This window comes from Anolis sagrei, chromosome 3, assembly GCF_037176765.1.
Source record: "Anolis sagrei isolate rAnoSag1 chromosome 3, rAnoSag1.mat, whole genome shotgun sequence".
In the NCBI taxonomy this organism is placed as follows: domain Eukaryota; kingdom Metazoa; phylum Chordata; class Lepidosauria; order Squamata; family Dactyloidae; genus Anolis; species Anolis sagrei.
Genome location: NC_090023.1, coordinates 15,406,224 through 15,425,697, shown reverse-complemented (window position 1 = coordinate 15,425,697; position 19,474 = coordinate 15,406,224). Strand labels below are relative to the sequence as shown.

The 19,474-nt window shown below is 44.4% G+C and overlaps 1 protein-coding gene across 1 annotated transcript; it reads left to right on the top strand.

Annotated features, from left to right (window-relative positions):
• The first annotated feature begins 720 nt into the window (after positions 1-720).
• Positions 721-19,244, top strand: FZD4 (frizzled class receptor 4). Its single transcript, XM_060771136.2, has 2 exons — positions 721-1,090; positions 12,994-19,244. Exons 1-2 carry the CDS (start codon positions 836-838, stop codon positions 14,323-14,325), a joined length of 1,587 nt encoding a protein of 528 aa, XP_060627119.2. The 5' UTR covers positions 721-835; the 3' UTR covers positions 14,326-19,244.
• The last annotated feature ends 230 nt before the right edge of the window (positions 19,245-19,474 follow it).

Sequence of the window (19,474 nt, the reverse complement as noted above, 5' to 3'; positions counted from 1 at the left end):
CATGTTTAGCCTGAAGAAGAGAAGGCTGAGAGGAGATATGATAGCCATGTATAAATATGTGAGAGGAAGCCACAGGGAGGAGGGAGCAAGCTTGTTTTCTGCTTCCTTGGAGACTAGGACGTGGAACAATGGCTTCAAACTACAAGAGAGGAGATTCCATCTGAACACGAGGAAGAACTTCCTGGCTGTGAGAGCCGTTCAGCAGTGGAACTCTCTGCCCCGGAGTGTGGTGGAGGCTCCTTGTTTGGAGGCTTTTAAACAGAGGCTGGATGGCCATCTGTCAGGGGTGATTTGAATGCAATATTCCTGCTTCTTGGCAGAATGGGGTTGGATTGGATGGCCCAGGAGGTCTCTTCCAACTCTTTGATTCTATGATTCTATCATAAAAATCACCAATAATGAAATAATAATTAAATTTTGAAAGTCTTGTTAGAGTTCTGAAATTTTCACCACCAGAACTTTAGCTTTGTAAGTATTTTAGAACCATGGATTGACCAAGCCGAGTGTCAAACTGCAGCAACGCTACAGCACATAGACGCAGCACTTCTAGCAGCTACTGCTGTTTGGGTGTGTGAGGTGGGGGGGGGGGAGAGAGAGAAAGTGGGCCACCACCCCCTTGGGCGAGCTGGCCACGCCTTCCAGGCGCCCATTGGCCACGGCGCATGGCTGTCCCTCCAATCAGGGCCCGCCTGGCTTGGAACCCCCTCCCGAGTGCCTGGCTCAGCCAGACGCGCGCTGGGAGCGCAAGAGAAGCGAGCGGAGCGGGGAAGGAGCCGGATCCGGAGGCGAAGGAGGCGAAGGCGGTGGGGCGGGCGGTGGGTCTGGCGGGTGGGCCATGGCCCGTGGGGGGCGCCTGCTCCTCCTCCGTCTGCTCTGGGCCCTGGCCCTGGGGGCCGGGGAGGGCGCGCGGGGCTTCGGCGACGAGGAGGAGCGCCGCTGCGACCCCATCCGCATCCCCATGTGCCAGAACCTGGGCTACAACGTCACCAAGATGCCCAACCTGGTCGGGCACGACCTCCAGACCGACGCCGAGCTCCAGCTCACCACCTTCACCCCGCTCATCCAGTACGGGTGCTCCAGCCAGCTGCAGGTGGGCACCTCTCTCTCTCTCTCCCTTTCTCTCTCTCATCTATCTATCTATCTACCTATCTATGCTCTGTTCATTTTGAGGGACATCATAACTCAAGGGTCGCCAAAGACCACCAGAAAACACAGTATTTTCTGTTAGTCATGGGAGTTCTGTGTGCCAAGTTTGGTTCAATTCCGTCATTGGTGGAGTTCAGAATCCTCTTTGATTGCAGGTGAACTATAAATCCCAGTAACCACAACTCCCAAATGTCAAGGTCTATTTTTCCCAAACTCCACCCATTTTCACATTTGGGCATATTGAGTATTCATGCCAAGTTTGGTCCAGATCCATCATTGTTTGAGATTGAGTTCAGAATCCTCTTTGATTGCAGGTGAACTATAAATCCCAGTAACTACAACTCCCATATGACAAGGTCTATTTTTCTCACCCATGTTCACATTTGGGCATATTGAGTATTCCTGCCAAGTTTGGTCCAGATCCATCCCCATACTGTTCTTGGGATGTAGGTGGACTACAACTCCCAAACTCAAGGTCAATGCTCACCAAATCTTTCCAGGGTTTTCTGTTGAACATGGGAGTCCTGTGTGCCAAGTTTCGTTCAATAGTGTTTGAGTCCATAGTGTTCTCTGGATGTAGGTGGACTACAACTCCCAAACTCAAGGTCAATGCCCACCAAATCCTTCCAGTATTTTCTGGGGAGTTCGGTTTGCCAAGTTTGGTTCAATTCCATCGTTGGTGGAGTTCAGAATGCTCTTTGATTGCAGGTGAACTAAACATCTCAGCAACTACAACTCCCAAATGTCAAGGTCTATTTTTCCCAAACTCCACCAGTATCCATATTTGGACATAATGAAGATTCGTGCCAAGTTTGGTCAAGATCCATCTTTGTTTCAGTTCACAGTTCTCTCTGGATGTTGGTGAACTACAACTCCAAAACTCAAGGTCAATGCCCACCAAACCCTTCCAGTATTTTCTGATGGTCATGGGAGTTCTGTGTGCCAAGTTTGGTTCATTTCCATCATTGGTGGAGTTCAGAGTTCTCTTTGATTATAGGTGAACTATAAATCCCAGCGACTACAACTCCCAAATGACAAAATCAATCCCCCCCAACCTCACCAGTATTTAAATTTGGGTGTATCGGGTATTTGTGCCAAATTTGATACAAGAAATGAAAATATATCCTGCATATCAGATATTTACATTACGATTCCTAATAGTAGCAAAATCCCAGGAACTACAACTCCCAAATGTCAAGGTCTGTTTTCCCCAAACTCCACCCGTGTTCACATTTGGACATATTGAAGATTCGTGCCAAGTTTGGTCAAGATCCATCATTGTTTGAGTTCACTGGACGTAGGTGAACTACAACTCCCAAACTCAAGGTCAATGCCCACCAAACCCTTATAGTGTTTTCTATTGGTCAGGGGAGTTTTGTGTGCCAAGTTTGGTTCAATTCTATCGTTGGTGGAGTTCAGAATGCTCTTTAATTGTAGGTGAACTATAAATCCCAGCAACTACAACTCCCAAATGACAAAATCAATTTTTTGAGTGATGGTCACTCCTTGGATTAGTAGGTGTCTTATAGGTGTCAGATTTGGCTGCAATTAGTCCAGTGGTGTTTGAGTTACGAAGTCACTCAAAACTGGGATAAAATTATAAAACAACAAGAAATAATAATAATAAATAATTCAAAAAATATGTCACTCAAAACGAACAGAGAATTTATATAGATATAGATATAGGAATATATTGCTTTCTTATGGACCCCAGAGTCTAATTTGGACTCATCCTCATTGGTGAGGAAGCCAGGCTGGAGTGAATCAGGGCAAGCCTTCTGTACATGCTTCAAAAGTGCTACTCTGCACATGCTCTAAGTAGGGATCCCCAGGTCCTCTCCATGCCCTGATCTTTGTGTCCTTCATGCTCTTGCCATGCCCTGTGTAACCCAACCAAGGCTGGCTCTTTGCCAGCAGGGATGAAGAAAAACGGTGCGCCTTCCGCAGGCTTTCGCTTGTGGCCATGGGAGCCAAGGAGAGCCTAATCCGCCCCTGGGTGTTTCCAGACAGAAGGCTTTGGGGGGATCAGGTGTGTCGGAGTCTGAAGCTGGCGCATTCTGCGGAGAGCAAAGAGTGACACATACGCACACTTCCGTAGTTTTGGAGCCCAAAGGACGATGGGACTCGAAGATTTTGAAAACTTGGCATGATGCTAAATGTCCTTTAACCAGTAGCTGGCTACTTGGAGTGCCTCTGCTGTGGTTGTGAGAAGGTCCTCCATTGTGCATGTGGCAGGGCTCAGACTACATTGGAGTAAGGTGTTTGTGATGTGCTCTTGTCCACACTCGCATGTCATGGACTCCACTTTGTAGCCAGAGCATCCACTTTTCTGTTTGCCCAGGAAGGAGTCCCTCATCTGGTCTCAGCTACTGATTGAGGTGCTGAGTTTTAGCCTGCCACTTTTGGACTCTTGTTTGCTGAGGTGTTCCTGCAAGTATCTCTGTAGATCTTAGGGACTGTGGTGCAACTGGCTGGGAGTCAGCTGCATTAAGATCACTACTGATCGAAAGGTCATGAGTTCAAAGCCAGCCCGGGTCGGAGTGAACTTCCGACCATTCGTCCAGCTTGCTGTTGCATCTGTCAAGTAGGAAATTTAGATACTGCTTATGTGGGGAGGCTAATTTAACTAATTTACAATGCCATAAAATCTCCAGCAAGCGTGCAAAGAAAGAGGAAGTACTCCATCAGTGTCACAAATGGACAGTGAAGCGATAGCTCCCCTGGTGGCCATAATGATAATAATAATAATAATAATAATAATATCCAGTGGTGTTTGGCGTAAACATCCTGTGATAATGCGGCATGTCTCATTAAGAGCCACATCCACTGTTTTAATATGGTGAGATGTGTTCCACATTGGACATGAGTATTTAGCAACAGAGTAGCAAAGTGCAAGGGCAGATGTCTTCACTGTGTCTGGTTGTGATCCCCAGGTTGTGCCAGTCAGCTTTTGTATGTTATTATTTCTAGTACCCACTTTTTGCTTGAAATTCAAACAGTTCTTCTTGTAGGTCAGAGCATGGTCCAGGGTAACTCTCAGGTATTTGGGTATGCTGCAATGCTCCAGTGGGATTCCTTCCCAGATAATCCCCAGAGCTCGAGATGCTTGTATGTTCTTAAGGTGAAAAGCACATGTCTGTGTTTTAGATGGATTAGGATTGAGCAGGTGTCCCCTATAATAGGCAGTAAGGGCACCTAGAGCTTTGGAGAGCTTCTTTTCAACCATTTCAAAGCCCCCTGCTTGAGCAGTGATGGGATGATCGTCAGCATAGATGAAACGGCTCTGTCCCTTCTGGCAGTGGCTGATCATTTGTGTAGATGTTAAACATTAATGGAGCAAGCACGCTTCCCTGAGGCAGGCAGTTCTTCTGTTTTTGCTTCTGCTTCTCTGACCCTGGAAGTCAACAAATAAAACTCCTGTTTTGTAGCAGATTCCATATGAAGCAGGTGAGATACTGAGAGCAATACATAGGCACACTTCCATAGTTTTGGAGCCCAAATGACAATGGGAGCCTGGGAGATCATGGTTCTTTCTGTTTGCCTTGTTTCGTCATGTTCATAGCATCCTAGACTTGGAAGGGACCATGTAGGAATACACCATCAAAGCACTCCTGAAAGATGGTCATTGGACCTCTTCTTAACCTCCAGAGAAAGAGAGTCTAGCACTTCATTTTCCAAAGTGTTTAGTCTCATGTTTTCTGTCTCTCCCCTTTTTTGTACTTAACCATCCAAGGCTGTTTTGTGGTGTTCCCAGTTGTGAATCCTACCTTTTCCGCTCCACCTGTCCTCTTTTTGTAATGTGGGCCCAAAGTTATATTTGGGAACTTGCCTTTAGTTAGCCCTTGTTGCTCTTGGATATTCCTAACCTTTCTAAGTTCCTGTAGTTTTGGAAGGCAAAGATGTGGAACTTAAAGGAGCTGTTGCCTTTCAGAGACCAGCACTGTTGTGATTTAGATCTGGTCCGTATACAACCAGAGCAGGAGATTGTTACCATTTTCTGGGACTCTCTTAAGGCCCTTCTGCACAGACCCTATGTACCATTATCTGGCAGTGTGGACTCATATAATCCAGGCTAAAGCAGAAAACCTGGGATTAGATCCTGGGACAATAGGGCCTGTCTAGAACAGCAATTAGTTATTACCTCCTATCTTTTTGTACTGTATTAAGGCAGAGTGAGAATCAAGATGTATAACAAACTATTACAGCTGGGAATTTTGGGAATTGTAGTTTCTAAAAGGTAGGGTTACTTAACAGTACAGGTATGTAGTTTGAGGATTCTTGAAGCTTAAAAGTTTGTTTTCTGGCAGTTCCACCCATTAGGGCAAGTTACTGCTCTTCAAACTAGCCTATCTGATTTCCCTATACAGATGTTATTATTCTTCTATCAAGGAGTGAATCCCTTCAACTCTACAAAAACATATACAAAGTCAAGTGTAAAAGGTATATTCTCTGTCCCTTTGCTATCCCAACGTAGCAGATCCTCAAACACGTACAGGGATAGATATTGCAAAATTACAGCATTCTGGTTGATGGGGAATGGGATATTCTTACAGGCCAAGTGCTAATTTGGACTTTTTTTTTTTTTTTTTGCGAAATTTAAGGCTCTAAAACCTGAACTAAGGGTGCTGTAATCTATAAAGCAGGAATATCTATATTATTGGGGTCCATCCTTGGTCTAGTCCACACTTTCAAGAAACTATCCCAGGTGGCAAATCCCATCCTATACTTTGGAGAATTGTTTGAAAGTTCAGACTAAAATCCAGAGCAGTTTCACTGTCTCATTGAAACAGGAAGGATCAGCTATCACTTTGCTGTATGGAAAAGGATTTTGCAGTGCAGCGAGAACTTGCTTTACACCCCTACTATCTCCCCAGTGGTGCAGTGTTTAAACAGATGAGCTGGTGAACTTGCTTACGGAAAGGTCACAGTTTCAAATCTGGAGAGCGACATGAACTCCCGCTGTTAGCCCAGCTTCTGCCAACCTATCAGTTTGAAAACATGCAAATGTGAGTAGATCAATTGATACCACTCCAGCGGGAAGGTAACGGCGCTCTATGCAGTCATGTCAGCCACATGACCTTGGAGATGTCTATGGACAATGCTGGCTCTTTGGCTTAGAAATGGAGATGAGCACCAACTCTCAGAGTTCAACATGGCTGGACTTAATATCAGGGGAAAATCTTTACCTATCTCCCCACTTCCCAGAGTTACATTACTCTTCCTTCATCAATTTTTGGCATACCATCCCCTTAGAGCAGTGGTTCCCAACCTTTGGTCCTCTAGGTGTTTTGGACTTCAGCTCCCATAATCCGTAACAGCTGGTAAACTGACTGAGAATTCTGGGAGTTGAAGTTTAAAACACCTGGAGGAGAAACAGTTGGGAACCACTGCCTTAGAATCATGTTTCCCAGCAAACCACACTTATAAGTTCTCCCCTGTTGTGGCAATGAGGATCAAGGAACAGAGCTCCAACATGAGTTACCTTTTGGACTTCAAGTCCCATCATTTCCCCCCAGGCAGCATGACTGTTCTGTGGAGGAGTCCTGCCACTATGGCATGGGAAAAAGGCAGCACAGTCTGCAAGCTGTCTTAACAAGCTCGCTCCGCCTCTGCACTGCCTGGCACAAGAGGTAGTAGTGGCTGACTTTCAGGAGACAGGAAAAATATGAAAACGGAAAGAGCTTTAGCCAAGGATTTCATGGCAGCAGAAGGAATCAGACCATGGATTAATTTTATTTTTTTCTTGGCAAAAAGGATACTATGATAGCATTCCGATGTCTCATAGGTACTTTGGCTTTTAAAAACACCATTTGTCCCTTCCAAACTAAATAAAATAGCAGGTGCATTAAATGGGTAAGATTTCTACCCCTTGTCCCCTTTTCCCACATCATCTTCTTGCCTTGTATCGCTATAGATTTAATTTGTTTTCTGTTAAGGTTGCTTCTTTAAAAAACAGGAGAACTTAGTGGTTTACTCAAGACTCGAAACTCAGGTGCTTAATGTAACAGTTCCAGTGTGTGTGTTTAAACAGATGAATTGCTTACGTTTATATTTTGCTTGTCCTACAAGAAGTTCCTGTGTTCAGGGCTCCTACTTGCTCTGTTCTGTTTGAATATGTCGCTTCCCCAAGGTCAGTGAGTAGGGATTTGAACCTTGGTCTCCCTATATTAAGTGTGTCTAAAATGAAGTCTAGAAAAGCAATTTAGCAAACTGCCACAGTTCCCAGAATCCACTACGTGGGCAATTTAATGAGTAGTGGTTTAAAAAGAAATATCTCCAAACTCTTTAAGTCATACTTCTAGTTTGTTTGTTTGCTACCATGCCTTGCACTCAAAACGGTTTACAAACAGTGATAAGGAATAGGTTGCTGTGAGTTTTCTGGGCTGTATGATCATGTTCCACAAGCATTCTCTCCTGATGTTTCACCTGCATCTGTGGCAGGCATCCTCAGAGGCTGTAAGGTCTGTTGGAAACTAGGCAAGTGCATATTATATATCTGGAATGATGTCCAGGGTGGGAGAAAGAACTCTTGTCTGTTTGAATGTTGCAATTGGCAAGCTTGATTAGCATTGAATGGCCTTGCAGCTTCAAGGCCTGGCTAGTTGCTTCCTGGGGATCAGTTTTTGTGAGGTGTTAGCTGGCCCTGATTGATTCTTGTCTGGAATTCCCCTGCTTTTCGAGTCTTGCGCTTTATTTACTGGCTGCTTCACAACCTTTGAGGATGCCTGCCATAAATGTGGGTGAAACGTCAGGAGAGAATACTTCTGGAACATGGCCATACAGCCTGGAAAACTCACAGCAAACCAGTGATTGTGGCCTGTGAAAGCCCTCGACAATACAGTGAAAATAAATATTGTAATGTTTTTATTATTATGCAAAGAGTTATTGTAGCACATCTGAGACTAATTGAGAGGATAAAGTTAGTAGCATAGGTTTTCGTAGTCTTAGTCCATCAAAGCACATGCTTCATTGTTTATTTATCATGGACCAGACCACGCCAGAGCTCCCTGTTGGCCATCACCACTCCCAGCTCCTTCAGGGTCAAGCCAGTCACTTCAAGAATACCATCCATCCATCTTGCCCTTGGTTGGCCCCTCTTCCTTGCTACCAAATTCCTTTTCTCAATTAGTCTCCACCTGAACACGAGGAAGAATTTCCTAACTGTGAGAGGTGTTCAGCAGTGGAACTCTCTGCCCTGGACTGTGGTGGAGGCTTTCAAGCAGAGGCTGGATGGCCATCTGTGGGGGGTGCTTTGAATGTGATTTTCTTGCTTCTTGGCAGATTGGGGTTGGACTGGATGGCCCATGAGGTCTCTTCCAGCTCTATGATTTTAAGTGTTACAAGACCCTTTTCATATTGTTATTGTAGACTAACAGGACTGTGCCTTTGCTTTTATTATTATTGCTGACCATTATACCAGTTTCTCAGCCTTCGTAAAAATAAAGGGCTGAGTAGATGCACAAGAAAGAACTTCCCTAAGGTGAACTTCTCCATTGGGTGTGAATTTGCAGATAGGAAACTAAGTTAGAGTAACACTTTAGTCCAGAAGGGCCTGCTTGCTTACATGGCCAAAACACAGTATTCCAAAGATCTCCTCTGCCTCCTCCCTTTCCCCCCCCTTTCCCTCCTGAGGTTAATTTACACATGCAGTTGGCTTGACACGATGAACCCAAGTTGGCTTCATTTTTTTTTCCAAGTTGCAGATTGGCAGGTTATCCCTGTCCAAGTGTATGTTCCTTCTGGCAGCTTAGGAATTTGGACTGCAACTCACACCGGAGAGTATGTGCTGAATTGGAGCTCGCAAACAAAAACGAGAAACAACTATGTCTTAAGTATGCCAGTAATTTTCACACCAGTTGGGGAGAGGATCTTCACGTTGGCTTCTTGATGCAGGAAGACAGAATGTACTGAAGAAATAGGCGACTGAGCTGTTCCCAGGCTCAATAAATTCACTCTCTAAAACAGTAGTTCCGTACCTTCCTAATGCCACAACCCCTTAATACAGTTCCTCATGTTGTGGTGACCCCCAACCATACAATTATTTTTGTTGCTACTTCATAACTGTTATGAATCATAACAATAGCACCACAATTGGAGAGAGATATTAACAAGCTGGAATGTGTCCAGAGGAGGGCTACTAAAATGATGAAGGGTCTGAAGAACAAGCCCTATGAGGAGAGGCTTAAAGAGCTAGGCATGTTTACCCTGAAGAAGAGAAGACATGATAGCCATGTATAAATATGTGAAGGAAAGTCATAGGGAGGAGGAAGCAAGCTTGTTTTCTGCTTCCCTGGAGACTAGGACGCGGAACAATGACTTCAAACTACAAGAAAGGAGATTCCATCTGAACATTAGGAAGAATTTCTTGACTGTGAGAGCTGTTCAGCAGTGGAACTCTCTGCCCCGGAGTGTGGTGGAGGCTCCTTCTTTGGAAACTTTTAAACAGAGGCTGGATGGCCATCTGTCAGGGGTGCTTTGAATGCAGTTTTCCTGCTTCTTGGCAGGGGGTTGGACTGGATGGCCCATGAGGTCTCTTCCAACTCTATGATTCTATAACATAAACATCTGATATGTAAGATGTATTTTCCTTCATTGGACCAAATTTGGCACAAATACCTATTATGCTCAAATCAATACTGGTGGGGTTGGGGGGGTGGTGTGTGTCGAGTTTGGGGAAAATAGACCTTGAGATTTGGAAGTTGTAGTAGCTGTGATTTATAGTTCACAACTAAAGGGCATTATGAACTCCGCCAACAATGGAATTGAACCAACCTTGTCACACAGAATCCCATGACCTACAAAAAATTCTTGTAGGGTTTGGTGGGCATTGACCTTGAGTTTTGGAGTTGTAGTTCACCTACATCCAGAGAGCTCTGTGGACTCAAACAATGATGGATCTGGACCAAACTTGCCACAAATCCTCAATATGTCCAAATGTGAACACTGGTGGAGTTTGGGGAAAATAGACCTTGACATTTGGGAGTTGTAGTTCCTGGGATTTATAGTTCACCTACAACCAAAGAGCATTCTGAATCCCACCAGTGCTAGAATTGGGCCAAACTTCCTTCATAGAACCCCCGTGACCAACAAAAAATACTGTGTTTTCTCATGGCCTTTGACAGCCCCTCTGACACCCCGCTCAGGACCCCCCAAGAGGTCCTGACCCCAGGTTGAGAAACGCTGCTTTAAAATTAAAAAACAAACAAACAGATCTCCTAATAGGAACCAACAAGTGAGTAGCCCACCAATATTTTTACTATCCCACCATGAATAATTTGTGGCCTGAAAAATATAGTGAATCTCTGAAACATCCCATTTTGCTGGCCTAAAAATGTTCTTTACTTCTTTCCAGCATCGAAAGTGTGTAGCTGTTTATATACTTGGCTTCCATTTGAGAAACTTGGCTTCAGACTTGACGTTTGATTTGCAGCTCTTCTGAGCTTGGACTACTGCCTCTTGACCTCAGTTCATATCTGCGAAATGGGAGCAGTAAAACACTTAAGATTTATTTCCACCCCGACAAAACTTTCAAGAACTCTTCGCCACTTCTGAATTACGTGCTTTGGCTTTTTCCAAAACCAAACGCAGCGGGACTTACTCCTAAACATGCTTAATATTGTACTATAAATCCAACATAGCAGAAGCCAATCTTTCTCAAAGCCCTTGAAAGGGCCTCAAAGTCTGTTGGGATAAAATATGTATTTCATAATGATAGTCCCATATCTCTCTGGCTCTCAGTTGATTCCAGTTACTCCTGGTGCCAGCATAAAATTAATCAAAAATGGATCCAGGTTGAATCTTTGTGGTTGGGCACGTTCTGACTCCCTGCACACGGACAAATTGTATGTTGGGAGTAAGGTCAATCTAAAATCAGGTTTGGGCAGTATGTGACCTTTCCAGTGTCTGACTGCAATTTGCATAAAAACGTGGATTTTTAAGCAGGCTTTTGGCCTCAAGAAGGCTGAAATGGGCCCATATGAGGTTGACATTTTGGCACTTGTGATTTGAAGGCAGCTAGATAGTCTGTGTTTTAAACTGTGTTTTTATTTTATGTGTTAATAGCGGTTGTTTTTGTAACTTTATGTAATACTGTTTTTTACTCACTTACTGTTTACTTGCAGTGCCTTGTAAGCTGCCCCGAGTCCCTTTTGGGAGATGATGGTGGGATATAAATACAGATGATTATGATGATGATTATCATATCATCATCATCATCCTTCACCATTGGTCATTCTTTTTTTTTTTGTCGTGTCAGGAGTGACTGCAAGTTGCTTCTGGTGTGAGAGAATTGGCCGTCTGCAAGGACGTTGCCCAGGGGACGCCCGGATGATTTGATGCTCTTATCATCCTATTGGTCATTCTGATCTCATGGGAGTTGCAGTCTGTGTTGATTTAATCAGTACAGCATTGATATGTCCAAAAGGTTGATGTCTAGATGTTCTCATCTGCAGCAAGCAGCATATGTGTACTGTACACACCTTCAAGTTGCCTATCAACTTATGGCAACCCCACTAATTTCATAGGATTTTCTTCCACCAGTATTACTCAGAGGTGACTGTGTCATTTCCCTCCTCTGAACTCTCGCTGAAAGCATGCCATCTGATAGTCTTTATCAAACTCCCATCCAAGTACTAACCATGGCTGATCCTGCTTAGTTTCCAAGATAACATAATATGAGATCTGTTGTCTTTGGAGTTATTTTGACTCCAGGCACAAACAGTACAGACTAAAACACCTGACCAATTGGTTCTATTGCATATCTATCTAAAGTGATTCTTGGTCAGTTAAAAGAACAGACACATTAAAGAACTGGAGATAATTTTTGTCCATTTTCTTTCCTCTCCTGCATTGTTTTTACAAAATTCTTTGTTTTTGCATTATTAAAGACTAAAGTTCCCATTTTGTTTGGTAAACTACAGTGCTCTATCCGATTAAGATTATAGTCCTGGCTAAAACTGCCTATGAGCAGAGTGATATTTTTACCACTCAAAGGAAAGGATGTATGCTTTTGAGTCCTGCAAAATTGTTCAGTAGGCTAGCTTAATGTCAAATCCCGAGAAAGTGAAAACTTGCCCATTCTTCATGGTGGATCATGATAATAAACCTATTGCCTAACTGGAATCTGATTTTTTTTTCCCCCTGTTGGAACTGGTACAGCTGTTTTCACATATGTGTGTTCTCTCTTCATCTCATTCACACACACACACACATACACAAACAGAGCAAGAAGATGTGTTGCTTTGAGTTTTCTGGGCTATATAGCCATGTTCCAGAAGAATTCTCTCCTGACGTTTCACCCACACCTATGGCAGGCATCCTCAGAGGTTGAGTGGTCTGGGTTGCCTGCCATAGATGTGGACTAAACATCAGGAGAGAATGCTTCTGTAACATGGCCATTTAGCCCAGAAAACTCACAACAACCCAATGATTGTCGAAAGCTTTCATGGCCAGAATCACTGGGTTGTTGGCTGTTGGAAATCCAACAGACCTCACTACCTCTGAGGATACTTGCCATAGATGCAGGCAAAACATCAGGAGAGAATGCCTCTAGACCATGGCCATATAGCCTGAAAAAACCTACAACAACCCAACCCAATGATTCCAGTCATGAAAGTCTTTAACAACAAATAAAAGTCTAGAATCCTTTTATTCTAGACTTTTATATAGCAGACATCTAAGCCATTGTGTGCTATCTTCTATAGACAGCCAGAGTTTGGGGTTTTTTTTTTTGGGGGGGGGGGTTCCATTTCCTGGGTAGCTTCTCTAAACTTTGCTTTAACCCAAGGTAAGAGAGCATAATGTACATGTATAATGTGCTGATACCTTCTTGTCCTTTCTCTCTTGCAGTTTTTCCTCTGCTCAGTCTATGTTCCCATGTGCACAGAAAAGATTGACATCCCCATTGGATCCTGTGGTGGCATGTGTCTCTCGGTCAAAAGGCGATGTGAGCCCGTCTTGAAGGAATTTGGTTTCTCTTGGCCGGAAAGTTTGAACTGCAGCAAGTTCCCACCCCAGAATGACCATAACCATATGTGCATGGAAGGCCCAGGGGATGAAGAGGTGCCCATCCACAGCAAAACACTCCTTCATCCTGGGGAGGAATGCCAGAGCTTTGGTACCAATTCTGACCAATACATCTGGGTCAAACGGAGCCTGAACTGCGTGCTCAAGTGTGGCTACGATGCTGGTCTCTACAGCCGATCGGCCAAGGTGTTCACCGACATTTGGATGGCCGTCTGGGCCAGCCTGTGCTTCATTTCCACTGCCTTCACAGTCTTGACCTTTCTGATTGACTCCTCTCGCTTTTCCTACCCTGAGCGCCCCATTATATTTCTGAGTATGTGCTACAATATTTATAGCATTGCTTATATTGTCCGACTGACAGTCGGCCGGGAGAGGATTTCCTGCGATTTTGAAGAGGCAGACGCACCCGTTCTTATCCAAGAGGGCCTTAAGAACACAGGATGTGCTATAATTTTCCTGCTGATGTACTTTTTTGGGATGGCGAGCTCCATCTGGTGGGTGATCCTGACATTGACGTGGTTTCTGGCTGCCGGACTCAAGTGGGGTCACGAGGCCATCGAAATGCACAGCTCCTATTTCCATATAGCAGCTTGGGCCATCCCAGCAGTGAAAACAATTGTCATTTTGATCATGAGACTGGTGGATGCAGACGAGCTGACTGGACTTTGTTATGTCGGAAACCAGAACTTGGATGCACTGACGGGTTTTGTTGTGGCTCCCCTTTTCACCTATTTGGTGATCGGGACTCTTTTCATTGCAGCTGGCTTGGTGGCTTTATTTAAAATCCGGTCCAACCTTCAGAAGGACGGGACCAAAACGGACAAGCTGGAGCGGCTCATGGTGAAAATCGGGGTCTTTTCGGTGCTCTACACCGTCCCAGCTACCTGCGTCATTGCTTGTTACTTTTACGAAATCTCCAATTGGACGATCTTCCGCTATTCAGCGGATTACTCCAACATGGCTGTGGAAATGCTCAAGATTTTCATGTGCCTGCTCGTGGGCATCACGTCGGGCATGTGGATCTGGTCAGCCAAAACGCTGCACACCTGGCAGAAGTGCTCCAACAGACTGGTGAACTCAGGGAGGGTAAAACGAGGGGAGAAAAGATCCAACGGGTGGGTGAAGCCTGGGAAGGGGAATGAGACTGTGGTATAGAAATGCAAACGTTGCCAGTGGGCAGTCTCTGCTTCTCCTTTTCTCCCTCCCGGTGTGAGAAGAGTTGCCTGCACAGCAGAGCAGAAGTAGTTGATCTGGGAGAGGAATCAGACAGGATCTTGGCAGTTCTGCAGAATTTGGGGATTACTTGGGCAGAGAAGGCCCCACCGCAAGGATCCGTGCACTGCGAATGGTTGAGCAGAGCTCCTGAAAAGGAAACACGAAAGCCTTCCACGGCTTCAGAAAGCTGTGAAAACAAACCTCAGCACCCCCTGGGACTTCTGTCGTAAAGCAGCGTCCTTGCGCCTTGAGAAACTGTGGAACTTTGCACCGTCCTTCTATAACGCAAAATGTGCCTTCTCTCTTTCTCTTGTCTTAAATTCTCCTTTAGCCTTCTTCACAGATCATGTATTTAGCCATATCTCAGTGCAAAAAAGGAAAGAATTCAGAGGGCAAACATATCTAGTGGTGTAGAGAACTCTTGCGGGGAGCAAATAGTTGCCATCTTCAGGAAACTTGTAATCCAGAGGTCTGCCCCCAGGAGGGCAGAAGTTTATGTTCCATATTGGTTCCTATACCATGGCAATATTTATTTTTTATTACCTTACAATATCAGACAGGGCTATGCAAGCTGTCAGATTCTACAGAGCTCTTAATCCAACTAGATCAGTGGTTCTCAACCTGGGGTCCCCAGATGTTGTTGGCCTTCAACTCCCAGAAATCCTAACAGCTGGTAAACCGGCTGGGATTTCTGGAAGTTGTAGGCCAAAAACATCTGGGGACCCCAGGTTGAGAACCACTGAACTAGATGGTCAACAAAGCAAGCAGCAGTTAAGAGGGGAAAGCTGGCTGTTGTTGGAGCCACAGAGCCTGCTTTAAGTTATAAGATGGAATGTCAAAGGTGGTAGTAGATGTTCAAATTAGGCACTCTGACAGTGGTTCTCAATCTGTGGGTCCCCAGATGTTTTGGCCTTCACCTCCCAGAAAATCGTAACAGTTGGAAAAACTGACTGGGATTTCTGGGAGTTGTAGGCCAAAACACCTGGGGACCCACAGGTTGAGAACCACTTCTCTATGTGGTTGCGTACTTCTGGTAGTACCCAGGACTGCCACAAAGACTGGTTGTGAAAATATATGATCCAGTTGTTCTGTGCCCATGCTTAAGCCAAATATTGCTATGAAGTGCCTTCAAGCCAACTCCAATTCACACTATCCTTTGTATCCTTGTATTGTATCCTTGAGTTACAATACATGGATACATTGCATTGTAGAGTTACACTGAGCCATGGAAGCTGAAGTGGTGTTAAACCTGCATTAATTCAACATTGTAGATGTACCCTTAGGCTCTGAAATGGGTGGACTGGCAAAATGACTTAGGCTTGATCTTCACTGCCCTATATCCCAGGATCTGATCCCAGATTTTCTGTTTAACCCAGATTATCTGGCAGTGTAGACTCTTAGCAGATAAACTGGTATCAGATCCTGGGCTGTAGGGTAGCGCCTCTTCTACACTGTAGATTCAACACAGTTTGACACTTCTTAAACTACTATGCTCAATGCTATGGAATTTGCGATGACACCAGTGCTCTTTGGCAGAGAAGACCTTGTAAAACTACAACTCTAATATAACATTGAGTCACTTCTCAGGGAGGTATCAAATTGTATTAATTCTGCAGCATAGATGCACCCTTAGATGGAGGTTCCTATTGAAGGCATTAGGACAAGTCAGTTCTTCTCAAGCTTCCATTTATTCCACATACAAAGCATTGTGTTGAAATGCAATGCCCAAAACTCCATTGAATTGGCTATGCTGCCCAACAATATCTTGAAGGGGAGCTCAATTTAGTTCTGTTTGTTGGAATCCAGCCCCCTGTCCTTTAAAACCATTGGCTCTGTGGCTGAACTGTCATGCGCTATGGGTTTCTACCCACGTCTTATGCAGAGCCCCTGGTAGTGTTTTCAATTGCAGAGGGTGGGACCCTGCAGCATAGGCGTGGTTCAAGGAGGTCTGGTAAACTGAGCCGTTTATGTATGAAAGGCCTGCCAACAAAAGTAAAAGCCTGCAGGGTTGAATTAATTATCAGGCTAGTTTCCTAACTCCGCTGACGACAGAGTTATCCATGCAGCCTTGCGCTTTGCTTTCCAGAAATTCAGTATTTTCATAAACTGAATATTTTAACCTGCCTGAGATTTGATGCTCCATGTTTAGAGTAGCTGCATGGCATAGTCCTGGATGATATAGCCATTTGATGCACCAAATGGCAGGATGAAGGTGCATCTGTACTGCAGAATTAATACAGATTGACACCACTTCAACTAGCATGGCTCAGTGCTGTGGAATCAGGATATGAAGTTTTACAAGCCTTTTCTGCAAAAGAGTGATGTGGCCTTACCAAACTACAAATCCCAGAGTTCTATGACATGGAGCCGTGCCAGATGTATTGGCATCAAATGACATCAATTCTACAGTGTAGATTAGGCATGGGCAAACTTGGGCCCTCCAGGTGTAGTCATCTCAAACTGTAAATGGCAGAATGAGGGTGCACCTATATTGCAAAATTAATACAGTGGGTTGCTGTGAGTTTTCCGGACTGTATGGCCATTTTCCAGAAGCATTCTCTCCTGATGTTTCACCCACATCTATGGCAGGCATCCTCAGAAGTTGTGAGGTCTGTTGGAAATTAGACAAGTGGGGTTTCTTTATCTGTGGAATAATGTCCAGGGTGGGAGAAAGAACTCTTGTCTGTTTGAGGCAAGTATGAATGCTGCAATTGATCACCTTGATTAGCATTGAAAAGCATTGCAGCTTCAAACAGACAGTTCTTTCTCCTGCCCTGGACATTATTCCACAGATATATAAAAAAATCCCATAAATACATTTGACCTATATCCCAACTTTCTCCTGAAATAATGCAGTTGTGATTGGGCTTTGTAGTATGCTGCTAGTCTGAATCTGCCAATCACCTTTTCATTCCTACAATTTTATAGCCATTCATGGCACACAAAGTGGAACATTTTCACTGTTGTGTTGTCGAAGGCTTTCATGGCCAGAATCAGTGGGTTGCTGTGAGTTTTCTAGATGTATGGCCATGTCCCAGAAGCATTATCTCCTGATGTTTCGCCCACATCGATGGCAGGCATCCTTAGAGGTTTTGAGGTCTGTTGGAAACTAGGAAAATTGGGTTTATATATCTGTGGAGTGATGGGAAAAAGAACCCTTGTCTGTTGAAGGTAGGTGTGAAAGTTTCAATTGGCCACTTAGAGGCAAATGTAAATGTTGCAATTAGCCACCTTGATTAGCATTGAATAGCCTTGCAGGTTCAAAGCCTGGCTGGTTGCTGCCTGGGGGAGTTTCAGCAGAAAGAAGGAAACCATGAAAATGAACAAAATCTGGCTACCAGCATTTTAAAAAAAAATCCTCTAAAATTAGAACAGTAAATAAAGAGCAAGACTAAAAAATCAGGTGAATTCCAGACAAGAATCAATCAGGGCCAACTAATACTTCCCAATAAAGGATTCACCCAGGCAGCAATTAGCCAGGTTTTGAAATTGCAGACCATTAATGCTAATCAAGGTGGCTAATTGCAACATTCACACTTGTCTTAAACACACAACAGTTCTTTCTCCCACCCTGGACACTCCACAGATATATAAACCTCACTTACTTAGTTTCCAACAGACCCTGCAGCCTATTCCACTGCCAAACATTAACAAGAAGTATTGTCGAAGGCTTTCATGGCCAGAATCACTGGGTTGTTGTAAGTTTTTCAGGCTGTGTGGCCATGTTCCAGAAGCATTCTCTCCTGACGTTTTGCTTATATCTATGGCAAGCAACCTCACAACCTCTGAGGATGCCTGCCACAGATGCAGGCAAAATGTCAGGAAAGAATGCTTCTGGAACATGGCCATACAGCCTGAAAAACATACAACCCAGACCCCTCAACCTCTGAGGATACCTGCCATAGATGTGGGCAAAATGTCAGGAGAGAATGCTTCTGGAACATGGCCACATAGCCTGAAAAACATACAACAACCCAGACCCCTCAACCTCTGAGGATGCCTGCCATAGATGTGGGCAAAATGTCAGGAGAGAATGCTTCTGGAACATGGCCACACAGCATGAAAAACATACAACAACCCAGACCCCTCAACCTCTGAGGATGCCTGCCATAGATGTGGGCAAAATGTCAGGAGAGAATGCTTTTGGAACATGGCCACATAGCCTGAAAAACATACAACAACCCAGACCCCTCAACCTCTGAGGATGCCTGCCATAGATGTGGGCAAAATATCAGGAGAGAATGCTTCCAGAACATGGCCATACAGCCCAGAAAATTCAAAGCAACCCATTTTGACTGTTGCTTTTAATGGTGTTTGTGTGGTGTCCTCCACTCTATAACTCATTAGCCCAATTGTGCGACTCCCTTTCTTTCAGGGGAGCTTTGCTTAAGAGCGTAAAATTCCTCTTTGATTGCATTAGTTCTTATCTTATCAGCAGAGGCCCCAAAAAATTAGAAACTGAAACCTGACTTGAGCTTTAAAAAGATTGAACTGCCAATCTCAGCTTATCTCTTCCCCGAATTGTTAGCCACCCCCTCCCTCCCCACAGCCTGGATAGGTGATTTTGTTATTTTCCAGACTCTTCCCCACTCCATGGTGTGGCATTCTTGGGGTCCCGGTCACCTCAGAAATTCCCCCCTTTTTTATTTTTATAGCCCTCCTTCCGTCTGCAGCATGGGGCTAATGAGGAAAAAGTGAATGGAGGGTCATTTTGGACAATTGGCTTATTCAGAGCCTGTTTGGTTTGGTTTTTAATTTTTTTCAAATCGCTTCTCTCTATCCCCTTCAAGTAAACTAATCTGGATCTCTGCCCCCCTCCCCAACCCATTGCATTAAGCAATTAAAGCTTAATATATTTTGCTCGGCGTGATTGCATCTGTGTTGACGCCAGTCTGGGCCCAACTGAAATGTTAAGTTCTTTGGCAGCTTTGCCTTTGCACGGATCGGTTGTACAATTTGTGTGTCAATTACAATTAGGAGGACATTCTCCAGCCATGAGATAGGGAGACAACTGAAAACATTTGAATGAAAGTGCCTTTCTTGCCTTTATCAGTTGAAGAATGCAAGTGGATGGGGTTTTCTTTGTCTC

Excerpts from the sequence above, each read along its gene's own strand:
- FZD4 (XM_060771136.2), top strand. The coding sequence starts at position 836 with ATGGCCCGTGGGGGGCGCCTGCTCCTCCTCCGTCTGCTCTGGGCCCTG. Across the intron at positions 1,091-12,993 it reads GGTGCTCCAGCCAGCTGCAG|TTTTTCCTCTGCTCAGTCTA; the intron begins GTGGGCACCTCT and ends TCTCTCTTGCAG.